This window comes from Terrapene carolina, unplaced genomic scaffold (genome assembly GCF_002925995.2).
Source record: "Terrapene carolina triunguis isolate 2854851 unplaced genomic scaffold, T_m_triunguis-2.0 Scaffold131, whole genome shotgun sequence".
Taxonomy (NCBI): Eukaryota; Metazoa; Chordata; order Testudines; family Emydidae; genus Terrapene; species Terrapene triunguis.
The window spans coordinates 37820138-37835826 of record NW_020664482.1 but is presented as its reverse complement, the minus strand read 5'-3'; the positions used below and the strand labels follow the sequence as shown (position 1 = coordinate 37835826).

Genomic DNA, 15689 nt, shown 5'->3' with positions numbered 1-15689 from the left:
TTCCCAGACCAGAAGATCACCATAGGGGAAGTCAAAATGCCCATTGTGAACCTGGGAGACCCCGCCTATCCCTTAATGCCATGGCTTATGAAGCCATACATGGGGCAACTTGACAGCAGCAAGGAACGGTTCAACAGACTGAGCAAGTGCAGAATGACTGTTGAGTGTGCTTTTGGCCATTTAAAGGCCCGCTGGCGCTGCCTCTGTGGGAAGCTGGACCTGGCCAATGACAATATTCCTATGCTTATAGCCGTGTGCTGTACGCTCCATAATATTTGTGAAGGGAAGGGTGAAAGCTTCACTCATGGTTGGACCACAGAGGCTCAGCACCTGGAGGCTGAGTTTGAACAGCCAGAGACCAGAGCTATTAGAGGGGCAAAGTGTGGGGCCACAAGGATCAGGGATGCCATGAGGCAGCAATTTGAAGCTGAAAGCCACTAATATTTGTTGCTATGCTTGGCAGTGCAGTGCTTGTAATGCTAGGTGGTGATTGTGATGGATGCAGACGATGCAATATGAAGATTTAACAATTGTCTGTTGCTTTGCAGGGCTCTGTTTGCTTTCAATTAATAGAATAAAGATTGCTTTCAAACTAACACAATTCTTTTATTAAAAAACAACAACCGGAGGAGAGAGTCAAACAAACAAACACACAAAAAAACATCAGCATTGAGGGGGACAAGGGAAGAGAAGGCCCCAGGAGGAGGTGGGGTCCCGGGATGGCTAAAGATTTGTGTATGTCCAGGGATCATATCCAACCTTCTCCTTTGCAGTACAATGCAGTGGGTACTGTACTTCAGCAGGGCCAAACTGCAGAGGGATGAGTGTTGAGTGCAGTGAGTAGTGGGAATCTGCAGTGCTGGACTGTGACAAGGGAGGAGTGGAATGCCATGGGTTTAAACTGGAGCCAGGAGGTTGATAAGAGTGTGTTGGTGGTGTCTGGGAGGAGCATGGGAAAGAGTTTTGTGACAGCAGCTGCAGGGGAGGGCGGGCACGGAGCTAGTATTGCCTGGAGTGTGTCTGCTTGGCACTCCATAACATTTAAGAGCTGCTCCGTGGCTTCATTCTGGCGTGCCGCGTTCTCCTTTTGATCCTTCTTCTCACTGTCCCGCCACTCCTTCAATTCCTGTTTCTTGGCTGCTGAGTGCATCATAACATCACATAGAAAGTCCTCCTTAGCTCTTCTTGGCTGCTTTCTAATTCTGCACAGCCATTCAGCCGCCGATAACAAAGAGGGAGGCTGGGCTCCGAAGGTTCTCTCTGTGATTGTGAAGTTTAAATGCAATATTTTACAGAAGCAGTATTGTTTGCAACACACAGAACACTGATTCAGTGATTTAAAACACAGCCAGTACTCACACACCTGTCACTAACTGGCTGACCCCAGGCAAGCACACATGAGCCACAAGACCTCCAAAATGATAAGTAGCCGCAGGGGCAGGGTAAATCACTCTTCCCAGACCCTGCTGTACACTGGGCATGTGGCTTTTGGGGAGAGCCAGCACTGTGGGGGGGGGCTTGATAATCATTCCTCTCCCCACACTTTCCACAGGATGTGTTCATTATGGAACACATTGCGGGGAGGGATAGCTCAGTGGCAATTCAACAAAAAAACTTCAAAAACAGACTCCAACGAGAAACTGCAGAACTGGAATTAATTTGCAAACTGGATACCATCAAATTAGGCCTGAATAAAGACTGGGAGTGGATGAGTCACTATAAAAAGTAATTTTCCCCTCTGCTGATATTCACACCTTCTTGTCAACTGTTGGAAATGGGCAATGTCCACTTTGATTACGTTGGCCTCGTTAGCACTACAAAAGTAATTTTCCTCCTTTGATATTCATCCCTTCTTGTCAACTGTTGAGATTAGGTCACTTCCACCTTAATTGAATTGGCCTCGTTAGCACTGACCCCCCACTTGGTAAGGCAACTCCCATCTTTTCATGTGCTGTAATATTTATACTGCTTTCTGTATTTTTCACTCCATGAGTCCGATGAAGTGGGTTTTAGCCCACAAAAGCTTATGCCCAAATAAATTTGTTAGTCTCTAAAGTGCCACAAGGACTCCTCGTGTTTTTTTCATCAACTGGGAGAATATTGTGTGACTCTGTATGCAGGGATGGTTAGCTATTAGTGCTGCCAGGTGGACTCTTAAAGGAGCTTATACACAATTCCAAGCTCTTTAGTGACAGATAGTCCAAGTCTCCAAAAATTATAATTGGTGTTGGCCCCAAATAGTGAACAGTTTCCATTTGGTAGAATGTGTAAGTTTGGTAGAATACTTCCTTACGATGAATTAATATATTTTGGACCTCTGAAGAAGATTGGAGGTTAGCCAGCTGGCATCCATGTGTAATGAAGGAGATGTACAGTACCTCCTTCTGGAAGAAGTAGTAAATGTAGTAGAGGATGGATGGATAGATTTATGTGTTCCAAAGCCACAAGGGACCATCTAGTCTGACTCCCTGTATAACACAGGCCATAGAACTTCCCCAAAATAATTGCTAGACCAGATTTTAGAAAAACATCCAATCTAGATTTTAAAATTATCAGTGATGGAGAATCCACCACAACCCTTAGTAAGTTTTCCAATGGTTAATTACTACTCTCATGCAGTACATGTGAAAAAATTTACACCGTATTTCCTGTCTGAATTTGTCTGTTACAGAGTGGCTGGCCCCTGTGATTAAAAATAGGCCCAGTGCCCCTCTGTCAGAGCAGGTGCTCCCAGTTGAGCCAATTAATGCAGAAGGGCAGCACCTGGGCTATAAAGGGTCAGAGAACATTCAGTGAGGGCAAAACTGCAGCTATCCTGCAAAGGCCCCCAAAGAAGAGTATTGATGCTGGGGAAGAAGACCCATCTCAAGGCTGGGTGGGAGATTTGTGGGGCTTTTCTTGGGGAAGGGGGGGTTGGAGCTTTGCAAATAAAGAAACCTGACCCCAAGGAGGGTTGTGATTGAATGAGAGAGACTATATGGGTTTTGTTTAGGGAACCCTAAATTAGGGGAAAGCTACGGTGGGGCACGCTGGCCACAAGGAGTTGCTCAGGTGCCAGCCATCATGTTACAGTCTAGCTTCAACTTCTAGCCCTTGGATGGTGTTATACCATTTGCTGCTAGCTTGAAGAGCCCATTATTAAATATTTGTTCCCTCATGTGGATACTTACAGACAGTAATCAAGTCACCCCTTAACCTTTTTTTTTTTTTAAGCTAAATAGCCTCAAGGAGCTCAATCTATCACCATAAACACAGGTTTTCTAACCCTTTAATCATTCTCTTCTCTGAACCCTCTCCAATTTATCAACATCACTCTTGAATTGTGGGCACTAGGGCTAGACACGTTATGCTAGCAGCAGATGCACCAGCGCCAAATATAGAGGTAAAATAACTTCTCTACTCCGACTTGAGATTCCTGTTTATGCATTCCACAATCAAATTAGCTCTTTTGGCCACAGCATCACACAGGGATCTTATGTTCAGCTGATTATCCACCACAAACTATCAAATCCAAGAACCAGAATTGCATTGGCCAAGCCAGTAGTGGTGCTACATGATCATCGTGACTGAGCTCTGTTAGAACCCATGATATCAAAGCACTTAGCAGGTAAGCATATATCATCCCTGGAGTACAGACATGTAGGAAGGCATCTGACAGGGAACCAGAACTTTGACACACGCACCCCCTGCAGCAAAATGTGTATGGGCGACTATACCTCATATGATGGTGTCTTTGACTGATTACTTGTGGTTGGTTGCAAATTGCCTGCTAAGGTGGTCTGCAAGGACTAGGTCTGCAAACCTAGTAAGTGGAAAGCTCCTGGAGTAATTTCATGGTGAATAAGTGAGGTTTTTACCCACGAAAGCTTATGCCCAAATAAATCTGTTAGTCTTTAAGGTGCCACCAGACTCCTTGTTGTTTACATCAGTTCCTGAAACTCTCAGCTTTTTGACATGGAGAGGGGGAGGGAAGGAATAAGAAATATCAGCAGGCAGTGTTGAGCATGATCTAACACATTACTGAGGCATTGACTGTCCTGATCTGTCCATCCCTTCATTACAGAATGGAATGCTGCGAATGCCTGATAAATAGCTCCCAAACTCCAGCATGCTTATTTCAAGGCAGACTTCCTGGGAAGTCAAGACTGTGGGTTTGGAGATGGCCTAAGGGGGCTCCCTAGGAGAATGTGGAAGCATGTCAGCGGCAGCCTGATGGCAACAGTAGAAAAAAAGAAGGGTACCCTCCTTGCATACCTTTAGAGAATTCTTCCACAAGTTCAATTGTTATCTGTATAAGCGTAGCATCTAGAAGTCCTAGTCATGGAGCAGGACCCCACTGTACAAACATAACAAAGATGGTCCCTGTCTCCAAATGAAAATTGGGGAATCTGGTTTCTTTTCATCTAGATGTATGTTAGGCAGAGATTTTAACCACTCGCTGCCTAAAGCAGGTGAAGTCTGGCATGTTGTGTTACGTAAACACAGGAAGCCACATGCCCTACAAGTCAGAGACAGGCTCTCATGATATTTGTGGATGGGTCTATAACTAGTTGAGATCCACTATGGGGAATGGCCATAGTGAACCCCTAGGTCTATTAAAATAAAATGTGCTCCAGATTCCCTACTGGAGGCAAAGGAATTAAATGAGAGAGACCTTGAAGAGCAATTAGGTGATATCTCCCTGCTATCCTCAGAGGCTGAAAATGAATATTCCACCTCTAAAAGTGGAGTTTACTTAACAGGAGCTCCAGGCAAAACCAGTCTCTGTACTACTACTGCATGGTATTAGTGGCCAGTACCATGAAGGGTATTTTCACCACAGAGGAGAGGTGATTTGGGTAGAGCTTGCACTGCAAGATCATGTGACACCATAAAAGCTTTCGGTACTGGGATTGAGGATACCCAGGAGAGCTGGATGGAGGCCATTGGTACTGATGTGGTGGGCTGAGCTTCAGTACTGAGGAACCGTCACCAGGTAAGAGAGCCCAACCTGAGGGGATACTGGAGCACAGTGAGAATGTCAGTAGGATGCATTCTGGGCCTTGAGCTACCCTTTAAAGAGGAAGGATGAGGAGATATCTTTTTCCTATTAGGACCCCATGAGGGTGACCTAGTTTTATACTCCACAGAGGGGGGAAAAAAAGGGCCTCAAGACATCACAAGTTAACGTCAAACAAAAGTTAATTCTGTCAAGAGTGAAAGTCTTTCAGCAAAATGTTCTCCCCCTATCTGGCAAGATAGGAGCCACACAGGTGGGCATAGCCACAGATGAGAAAGTAAAAAACCATTTCTCAGACTCACTGTTTGAACATAAGAGTTTATTAACAAGATCATTAGCCTTCAACAATGTGACCCCAAGACTAATATGGTATTGGAGACAAAGGAACAAGCAGGATCTTTCACAGGCAAGACACCACCACCATGTTGGTAACCATCGCTGAAAAAGGAAAAACATGTCAACATTTCCTGAAGTGTCTCCTTTTCAGAGGCAGAAAGAAAGTAGAAACTACTTGGAATCATGATCAATGTTCTCTCTCTTGTCCTCTGAGCATGGAAGTTGAAGAGTCCCAACCCTGCTTTACACCATCAGTATGAAGTTCCCTCAAAATATCCAGCTTAGGAAATGGAGTTCAGTTTCTTTTAACTGGATCTGAGTTTTAAAAAGGGCGGGAGGGAAGAAACATTTCACAAGAGAGAGAGTTCCTCTGCAGTGGCACTAAGGCAGTATTTTACATAATATAAACATATATAATATACAGTTATGTACATTGCTACAAGTACAAAAGGGAAAACTGCATTTAGACTTGTCATAAGAAAATAGTGAGCTGTTAGCAATGCCCCTAGGGTGCTCAAAGCATCCATAAAACATGAACTTCAGCACTAAATCTTCCAGCTGCAGTGGGAGAATGTCCTACAGACTGGTACAAAGGAAAGCATCCTCAGGAGGTTTCATACTGAAAGCAAAATCTAAGGGGTCAATTAGGCCAGTCTGTCACAGACCCTCAAAACCAGTATAAATAGACTCCACCACAGAGGACCCAGCAGGTTCCTTAAAGTCCCCAAGTCAATATATACAATACCTTAGAAAGGTGTGTGTGTATGAATGTATGTGTTTATACACACAGGGTGTTCCTCATTATACACTGCAGCGGGAGGTCAGGAATCACTTCTAAGTGAAGAAGCACTGCTAAGTGCCATAATGAAATAAGAAAGGCAGCAGTGTTTGCAGCTTAGTTGAAGCAGACATTCCAGTACGAGGAAGTTGATAGTGAACAGTGACATTGCACAGGATACAAACTCAGCAGCATCACACCACACAAGTTTGGCAGGGACATCCAGGTTCAGTGCACTGTTGAATAAGGTCAGTTCAACCATTCTCTCTCTGTCCTTGTTTTCCTAAGGTGATGTCAGTATCAAAATGTAATACGGCTAATGGCTCTGTCTACAGTACTTCTTCCCCTAGACAGAGGTGTCAGAGGCAGGGCCTGCTATACTCTGCTTTCCTGGTCTGGACAACCAGAAGAATCCATATGAACCAGTCTGTTACACCTGAACATTCCCTGACTTGGTTTGGGAGACCTGAGAAACACGATTGATGCTGCTTTCGATGAAGAGTTTCAGGCCTTGTAACCCCTGCACGTAGAGATATTCCAGATACCAGTTCCACCGCCTCCCCTATAGAAACAGAAATAGGGCAGTTAAGTGTCTGGGGCCATAGATGCAGTTGTGGCCTCCTTTTGCCTTAACCTGGAAATATGGAAATACAGACAGTAAAAGCCTGAATACACCTGCCCTGCCACATGATTATGCACCGGCACAAAGATTACATCCCACCCCAGGCTCATGCCTCATAGGATCTGACACTGAGCCTTTTACCTATAGGTCACCATTTCAAATCTGGCCTACCCTGATAGTGATCTCAAGTCATTACCATTTGGTAACTACTCAGGACCTACATAAATCTCATTTCTGGTAGACAGAAGCCCACTAGTTGTCTCCTTGGCAGGTCCAGCGAAGTGGCTGAGGATTGAATGAGCCATAAAACTGAACTCCCCATCCCACAATGAGAAGTTACCCTAGTTCAGCTTTGAGGTACATTGACAGGGCAGCACAAGGGGAAGCTTGAACGGTCACTGCCCAGGCTGACCCTATTCAGTGGAGGATTTCTGTCTCTAGCACCGTTCACGTTCACTTTAGCAGTACATTCACTTTAAAATTAAAGAAAAGAATATACCACTACCCCAGAAAGTGAACGCTATTTAGACTGATATTGGAAATTCTGACAAGCTTAATCCATTTGTGAGAGAAGAATTTTCCCAGGAGCAAATTCTCCAATAGTTAAGAGGTAACTAGAACTTCTTGACCTAGAATAAATGCAGCCTCAGGACAGAGGCATGTAACAGTCTCAGTCCACTGGCTGTACATGGCTGCTACACCAAAATGCTCCCAGACCAAAGTACACTGCTCTAGTCATCAGGTAACACAATGTGCTGTCCTCGTTGTGAACAGCTGGAACTTTGTAGTGGACACAACTGAAGCAAGCTTCTCTGGGTCCACAAGTGAGTCTTCATCTTTGATTGAGTTCTCATGTGTCATGACCAGATGAGAGCATAAACCCTCCTTTTGAGCTCCTTATTCTTCTCCTGGAGATGGTATTTTTGAAGATGTATTTATATTACTAACCTATAGCTAAATACAGCCAGTTTTCACATAATATTTAAAAATAGAACACATTACCTTAATTAAGTTGAAGTTCAGGGTTTTATCTTCTGGCCAAGCCTTGTGGGGGAAAAAAAATATATTAAGTAAACAGAAGTCAGATCAGATAAAACCCTCTGTCCTGAGTTGCCGGGCCTCAGCCCTGCTGAGTCCCCTTAAGACAGGAGCTCCATGAGTGCAAGGAAGCTATGGCAATTGTGAATATGCTGTAGCATATTCTCCTGACACCAGTCCATAAATAGCAAGGTATCATGGAAAGTACTCTACCAGAAGTCAATACTTCTGGACAGAAACAAGTAATATTTATAAACTTATTGAATTCCTGTGCCTCAAAGGCTAAGGAACCACCATCTCAACACTATCAAAGGGAGCAAGAGTAGAGAACCCTATGAGGCTTAGTTTATTACCTCACTATTTCAGGGACTCTTCTCTGAATCTGCTACAGAGCAGCACCCTCTGGTGCTCTGGAAAGATTTACTCAACAATGGAGCATGTTTTCGGGAAAAGCAGGCACTGTATACAAGAACTTTTCCTCTCCTTTGTTTTCCTAACAATCTTTAAACCGGTTTGTGGTTCCCATGTAGAGAACAGTCAGTACTTCAGGATGAGGAATGCTGGCACTGCCCATCAGCAATGTCTTCTACAGGTGTGGGGAGGTGTAAGAGGACCTCGGGAGAAAGATGGAAGGAAAAGAACTTGACAAAGAAAGTCTTGCTATAATGCTGGAGAAGTCAGAATTCCCTTCTCCCAATTTTTGTTTATCATGTAAAAGCATTTTTAAGGACATAAGGAAAATCCCTTCAAAGTTCAGTTAAGTGAACAAACAGCACAGTTACATTTTGTAATTAGAGCAACTGGGTGGTGCAAGGTAACATGCTGTGGTCTTGGAATCTAAGCGGCTATTCTTGGGGGAATTCTGTGCCACTGCGCAAGAACAGAATTAATGTCCCCTGCAGATTTTACTCTTTCTTCAGAGAACATTTGATTCATGCATCCCTCCCAGGTAGCGGTTGGGGGTGGGGTGGGGCAGGGCACATCTGGTTCGGGCATTGAGAAAAGCTGAGAGACACTTAAATCACCACTTTGGGGGTGGTGCTGGCTCTCTGTCCCTCTCGCGGTGCACCCAGAGCCCCGTCGGTGGCTCCTACGCTGCGCTGGGCTCCAGCTGCTAGTCGCAGCTGGGCTGGGAAGAGGGGCAGTATACAGGACTTTTTTCCCCTGAACAGGCCGCTCCCAGGGCCGGATCAGACCCATCCCCAGGTCTGCAGGAAGCTCCACACACCCCCTGCTTCCTGCTCCTATCATGCCCTGGGCGAGGGGCCACTGTGCAAGGAGCTGCCCTCCCATCTGCCACCCAGTACCCAGACTCCCCTGCCGAGCCCCACCCCTCTCTATTCAGACCCCCACCCCACTGAGCTCCCACAAGCTGCACCAGGACCCCCGCCCCACCAACTGCACTTAGATCCCCACTCCACTCAGACTCCCCACCGAGCCTCACTCCCCCAGCACCGGGACCACTCCACTGAGCCCCCTGTACCCAGACCCTCTGCCATACCCCATCCCTCCCATACACCCCTGCTGAGCCCCAACCACCTTCACCTGGATCCCCCCAGCAAAGTCCCATTCCCCCTGCTCCCAATGAGCCCCTGTGCATCCAGATCCCCCCCACTGAGACACCCATACCCAGGTTACCCCACACCTGGATCCACCCACACTAGGATCCTGCTGGGCTGAGCCTGCTTGCCCTACATCTGGATCAGGGGGGTAGGGCTGGGCATATGTGCAAGACACTGTCCCCTCTCGCTCACTGTGGAGCCACAGAGATGTACTAATATTCTTAGCAAGGAAATTATTTGTCAAAAACATTTCCTGAATCTTTTTTGTTGACTGTATTGTTACAGACATAGTTGCTGATAGGTATTTGAAATAAATTACCAAAATAATTGAAAATGATGTGATTATATTGTGTTATGTTGACAAATAAAATATTGTGCCCAGAATTTTTAATATTTTTGGCATAGAATTCCCTCAGGAGTATAAGCTGCACCCCTGCACTGAAAGTTCAAGGGTAGGATAGAGCTTGGCAGTTTTCAGAGAATGCATGTTGTGCATATCCCTTACTCTGTTTGCATTCTGTTTGCATGGGCTCCTTTTGGAAATTCTGTCCTGAGACCAAAGACTTCTGGTTTAAGGGCAATGTTTTAAAGTGTTCTAAAACACACCTGTAGACTTTGATTTTACGTTAGAAGTACGGTCAAGGAAATTAGCAATGAGTGACTAGAGAGGAAAGGTGAAATACAGTTAGGATGATGTAATGATGTTTCCTAAACAATGGAATTGAAGGCTTGCCTACAATTGAAAGTTAACTTGGATTAAGGTCAAGAGTGAATTTGAAGCAAAACAGCCAGCTCCAAGTGTACAAGTATCGGGGGGTAGCCATGTAAGTCTGTATCCACAAAAACGACAAGGAGTCCGGTGGCACCTTAAAGGCCTGGTCTACACTGTGTGTGTGTGTGTGGGGGGGGGGGGGGTGTCGATGTAAGATACGCAACTTCAGCTACGGGAATACCGTAGCTGAAGTCGACATATCTTATTCCGACTTACCTCCCGTCCTCACGGCGCGGGATCGACGGCTGCGGCTCCCCTGTCGACTCCGCTACCGCCGCTCGCTCTGGTGGAGTTCCGGAGTCGACAGGGAGCGCGTTCGGGTATTGATCGCTACCCGCCGATACGGCGGGTAGTCTGGACGTACCATAAGACTAAGATTTATTTGGGCATAAGCTTTCGTGGGTAAAAAACCTCACTTCTTCAGATGCAAGTGTAGACATTTATTTGAGAATAAGCCACTCTCCCTGCCCCACAGGTGAGCACTGACGTTAGACCTCTGAAAACCAGAAATACAAAGTTAAGATACATGCCACCCCCACAATGTGACCTTAGCTCAAAGATGGCAGAGTAAGGTCCCAGCATGCCAATAATACACATACTAGTACTTCCCTTACAGATGCTGCAAAACCCTTTGGCAAGACAGCACATGAGCACCAAGTCTAAACACCTGTTTGCTGTGGCAAAACTCACAGGAGTAGCAAACAGGACCTACTTACACTTGGCCTACACTCAAACACTGAGGGTACGTCTACACTGCAGTTAAAAACCCACGGCTGTCCAGTGCCAGCTGACTGGGGTTCACGGGGCTCGGGCTAAGGGACTGTTTTATTGCATTGTAGACGTTCCAGCTCAGGCTGCAGCCCAAGCTCTGGGACTCTATCTCAGAGCCCTAGAGTCTGGGCTCCAGCCAGAGCGTCTACACTGCAGTTAAACAGCCCCTTAGCCTGAGCCCCGCAAACCCAAATCAGCTGGCATGGTACAGCCGCGGGTGTCTAACTGCAGTGTAGGCATACCCTGAGCTGACTCTACACAAGCCACCCCAGATTTGCTAAACGTTACCCCCCTTTCACCTATGTCCTGAGGATTCCTTCTGAGACATTGCCTTCATTTCCTCCTCATTAAGCCCTAAAGACCACTGTTATGTATGCCACAGAATGCTGACCATCCCCAAACCAAGATGACACCTATGCACACCTCTGCAGACACACCGTACAAAACTCAGTGCTGAAATGGGGCATACTTCATCCTTCCAAGTACACATGCATCTCATCATATCACAACAGAACCTGCTCCAACTTATTCCTCCCTCATTCAATACAGCTATAAGTAACACAACGAAGGCATTTGGAGGGCATGCAGATAAATGCTGGAATTCAAATCTGTGGAGACCACCACAAACTCCTATAGAACAGCCTCTTCTCTATTAATTATGCTGCCTTCCCTGCTAATTGAACTATTGCCAGTAGTTAGTGCCAGCTCCAGGTGACAGTTAAGGTTGTGTTGCGGGGGGGCATGTATCTTAGTTTTGCATTTCCCTGGTTTTCAAGAGGTTTACGTTTAGCCACTCTCCACATTCTAGAAGGGCACAAGGCATCACTGGGCAACCTTAATTCCATGCTTATGAAGTTTTTGGGCATTTAATATTTATCTATATTACTTCTACCCATGCCTCAAAATGATTTGGCCACACTATAATCATGGAGTTTAAAAGCAAAGCATGTTTAAAACCATTGCCTTATGTACTTTTATACCAAGCAAACAACCAAAACTAAACTGTTCAGACTGAGCTGCTGGGCTGAGATGAACACAGAGCACTGGTTTCAGCCCACCTAGCAGAGTACCAACGCTTGAAAAACACAAGTGAACTCAAGCAGTGCGGGGGGGGGGGGGGAAGAGAGAGTTCTCCAGCTGAATTCTCAAGGTGGAGTGACTCATTGGCAGTGCAATAGTGGGGGCCACTCTGAAACACTGCTCACACCCTTACCTGCTGCAGGAAGAGGATAGCATAGCCCATCAGGGCTGGGTGGTGGACAATGTTGAAGCTGTTCCTGACCTCCTGCACTCTGGTTTTCTTCAGTACTTCCGGATCTAGGCGAATGCCCTGAGGGTGGATATCCTTCTGGAATGCACTGGATGTCCACAGACAGCCCACCATGGCCATTATGTACTGGTTGTACTCTTGGTAAGTCTGGCTACTGAACTTGAATTGCAGTATTGTCTGATGGGATCAGAAAACAATTCAGTTGCACAGCACTGGTGCACTACCCTTATTCCTTGCAATTGTGTCATTAAAGCACTGCCTCCCCAACAACTTGTTTATAACCTTTTCATTACCGTCCACAGTACTTTACCGCAAAGGTTTGTTCATGGTACCTTTTTAATCAGCTCATTTTCTTTCGCAGCTACCAAGTTGGTTCGATACCTAAAGGAATGAACAAATGGAAGAGACTTAAGTGCCCTCTGAATTCTAACGCAGATAAATACTAGAGAAGGGCAGGAGTGCTGCTTCAGAACAAGTTAATGGCAGCTTTTATCCTCCATTAGTAAGACTGCTGAGCTTTTCTCCTCCTCCAATTATAAATAAGGCTACATTTTAGTCATGGGTATTTTTAGTAAAAGTCATGGACAGATCACGGGCAGTGTCATGTTATTGACTTGAACTGGGACTATATAGATCATTGTTGCAACCAAAGTCCTGTAGTGGCACCAAATCTTGTATAAAGGGGGTCAAATAGGGTGTCTAAGACAAGGTTATGGTTTGCTGGTTATGCTATCTGTAAATGTGTATCATTTTTGTAGTTGAAGTTATGAATATTGGCTCTGTACTGTCTGTATTTCAAATCTCTGCTATGCTTCTGGGTGACACCCCAGACAAGTTGGTGTCAGCTCTACCTAGCCTGCTTAATGGCCCATTAAGGACCATCAGCTATACAACTGACCCATTGAGAGAAGGCAGATACGCCTTGTAACTCAAAGTATGCAGGGACTTCCCATGTGACTCCAGTTTGCTCTAATTTTCCACATTAAGGACAAAGAGGTGTTCTTACACCTGGAAAAGACTATAAAAGGCTGATGCCTCATCTCCATCTGGTCTTCAATCCTGCTTCATACCTCTGGAGGGACTTTGCTACAAACAGAAGCTCTACACAAAGGGCTGAATGACCCATCCCAGCTGGGGATGTACTCCAGAGACTTGATTTGAACCTGCAGTTTATTCTATCACTGCTTCAAGCCTGAACCAAGAACTTTGCCATTACTGTATGTAATTAATTCCATTTAACAGATTCTAGCTCTCATCTATATCTTTTTCCTTTTATAAATAAACCTTTAGATTTTAGATTCTAAAGGATTGGCAACAGCGTGATTTGTGGGTAAGATCTGATTTATATATTGACCTGGGTCTGTGGCTTGGTCCTTTGGGATCGAGAGAACCTCTTTTCTTTTACTGGGGTATTGGTTTTCATAACCATTCGTCCCCATAACGAGTGGCACTGGTGGTAATACTGGGAAACTGGAGTGTCTAAGGGAATTGCTTGGGTGACTTGTGGTTAGCCAGTGGGCCAAAACCAAAGTCCTCTCTGTCTGTCTGGTTTGGTTTGTCTTAGAGGTGGAAAACCCCCAGCCTTGGGCTGTAACTGCCCTGCTTTAAGCAATTTGTCCTGAACTGGCACTCTCAGTTGGGTCCCGCCAGAACCAGCATCGTTACAAGCAGTAAACAAAAATTCATTGCCTGTGGCCTGTCCGTGACTTGTACTATATACTCTTAACTAAAACTTGGGCTGGGGGGCCAAGGGTGCTTGGGGGGGATAGGGGTGGTGGTCTGGGAGTGCCGTGAGTGCTGGTGGCCCGAGATCCCCCCTGGTGCTGGGGGTGAAGGGTTGGTGGGACTGCTAGGTTCCCTGCGCAGCTCCCCTGAAGTGGATGGCATGTCCCTGCATCTCCTAGTGGTAGGGAAGGCCAGGGGGGCACCATGCGCTGCTCCTCCACGAGTACTGGTTTCACAGCTCCCATTGGCTAGGAACCACAGCCAATGGGAGCTGCGGGGTGGTGCCTACAGGCAGGGGCAGTGTGCAGAGCCCCATGGCCTCTCTGCCTACAAGCTGCAGGGACATGCCGGCTGCTTCTGGGGAGCTCCCCCCCCCCCCCCGGTAAGCTCAACCCCTTACCCCAGCCCTGAGCCCCCGCCCATTCCCAAACTGCTGCTGCTGGCCATGAGGCTGCCCAACTCGGAAGTTGCAGAAGTCATGGAGGTCACAGAAAGTCACGGAATCTGTGACCTCTGTGACAGACACGCAGCCTTAATTATAAACACTGACGGAAGGATGAGTTCAAAGGGACTTCACCACTTGGCACAGGGCCAGCCTCTATCCAGGGACTAGGGAGAAGGAAGATACTAAGAGATGAGCTCTCATTCAACTAACAGACTTTGAGGTTCCTTAGTAACAGAGAACATAGGACTGGAAGGGACCTCCTTATTGCATGAGCAATATGTTCCAACCAAATCAGAGACAAAATCACCTTCATATGACTCAACAGGCTATATGCAGTGTGCAGCCCTGAAATCTAGCACAAAAATGCAGTGTGCTTTTAAAAAGGAGCCTTTCATTCAGCGAGTATAGAAAATGGAAGCCACTGGAAGTAATGGAACCTGACAGTTGTTCTGTATAAATAAGCACTAGCTGCTCTTATCTCCTGGAGAGCGCCCTGTCACGTTAATTACCCTGCAGTCTCCTCAGAGAGAAAGCCACATGGACAGCCCTATGCCAGCTGTCAGCAATTGGCTACTTTTCTTATGGGATGCAACCACTGGAACTAACACCACCAAGAACAGCAGCAGTTCAGTAGGTCCTACAGAGAAATGAACAATGCTCTCTCCAGATCTGCAGGCAGCCTCCAGGCCTCCGAGACTCAGAAGCAGCAGAACACCTCATACTCAGCGCTGCCCTAAACTCCTCTTTCTGCAAATCTGAGTCTAATGGTTAGAGCAGAGGTTCTTAATCTTTTTCTTTCTGAGGCCCCCACAACATGCTAAAAAACTCCATGGCCCACCTGTGCCGCAATAACTGGCTTTCTGCATATAAAAGCCAGGGCTGGCATTAGGGGGTAGCAAACAGGGCAACTGCCTGGGGCCCCATGTCACAGGGGCCCCCGCAAAGCTACATTGCTCAGGCTTCAGCTTCAGCCCCGGGTGGCAGGGTTTAGGCACCTGGGCTTCAGCCCCATGCAGTGGGGCTTTGGCTTTCTGCCCTGGGTCCCAGCGAGTCTAATGCTGGCCCTGCTTGGAGGGCCCCCTGAAACCTGCTCGAGGACCCCTGGTTGACAACTACTGGGTTAGAGCACAAGCCTGGGAGTTTGACACTCTAGGCATCAGTCAGGAATTGAACCTATTAGGTGAGTTACTTAAGGTCTCTCAAAGTATTAAAGGAACACCTACCTACCTCAGAGATGGCATCCTGGGGAGGGAGCAGTGACCTGAAACTTGGTTTTATTGTTACTTGGGATAACAATATGGAAAAGGTTGAGAATGTGGAGGAAAAAGTTTGCTAGGGCCTAAACTTTAGTTGGCTCGGGCCTGAACTTTG

General features: G+C 46.4%; 1 protein-coding gene across 1 annotated transcript in view; it reads right to left on the bottom strand.

Moving 5' to 3' along the window:
- Positions 1-6129: 6129 nt before the first annotated feature.
- The window catches only part of CENPI (centromere protein I), a 27702-nt gene continuing 18142 nt past the window's right edge, over positions 6130-15689 (bottom strand). Inside the window, exons 17-20 of the mRNA XM_029911880.1 lie at positions 12481-12612; positions 12092-12325; positions 7738-7779; positions 6130-6675 (exon numbers count right to left, since the gene is read on the bottom strand). Coding sequence (XP_029767740.1) covers positions 6544-6675; positions 7738-7779; positions 12092-12325; positions 12481-12612 — 540 coding nt within the window. The 3' untranslated portion in view covers positions 6130-6543. The remainder of the gene's footprint in view (positions 6676-7737; positions 7780-12091; positions 12326-12480; positions 12613-15689) is intronic.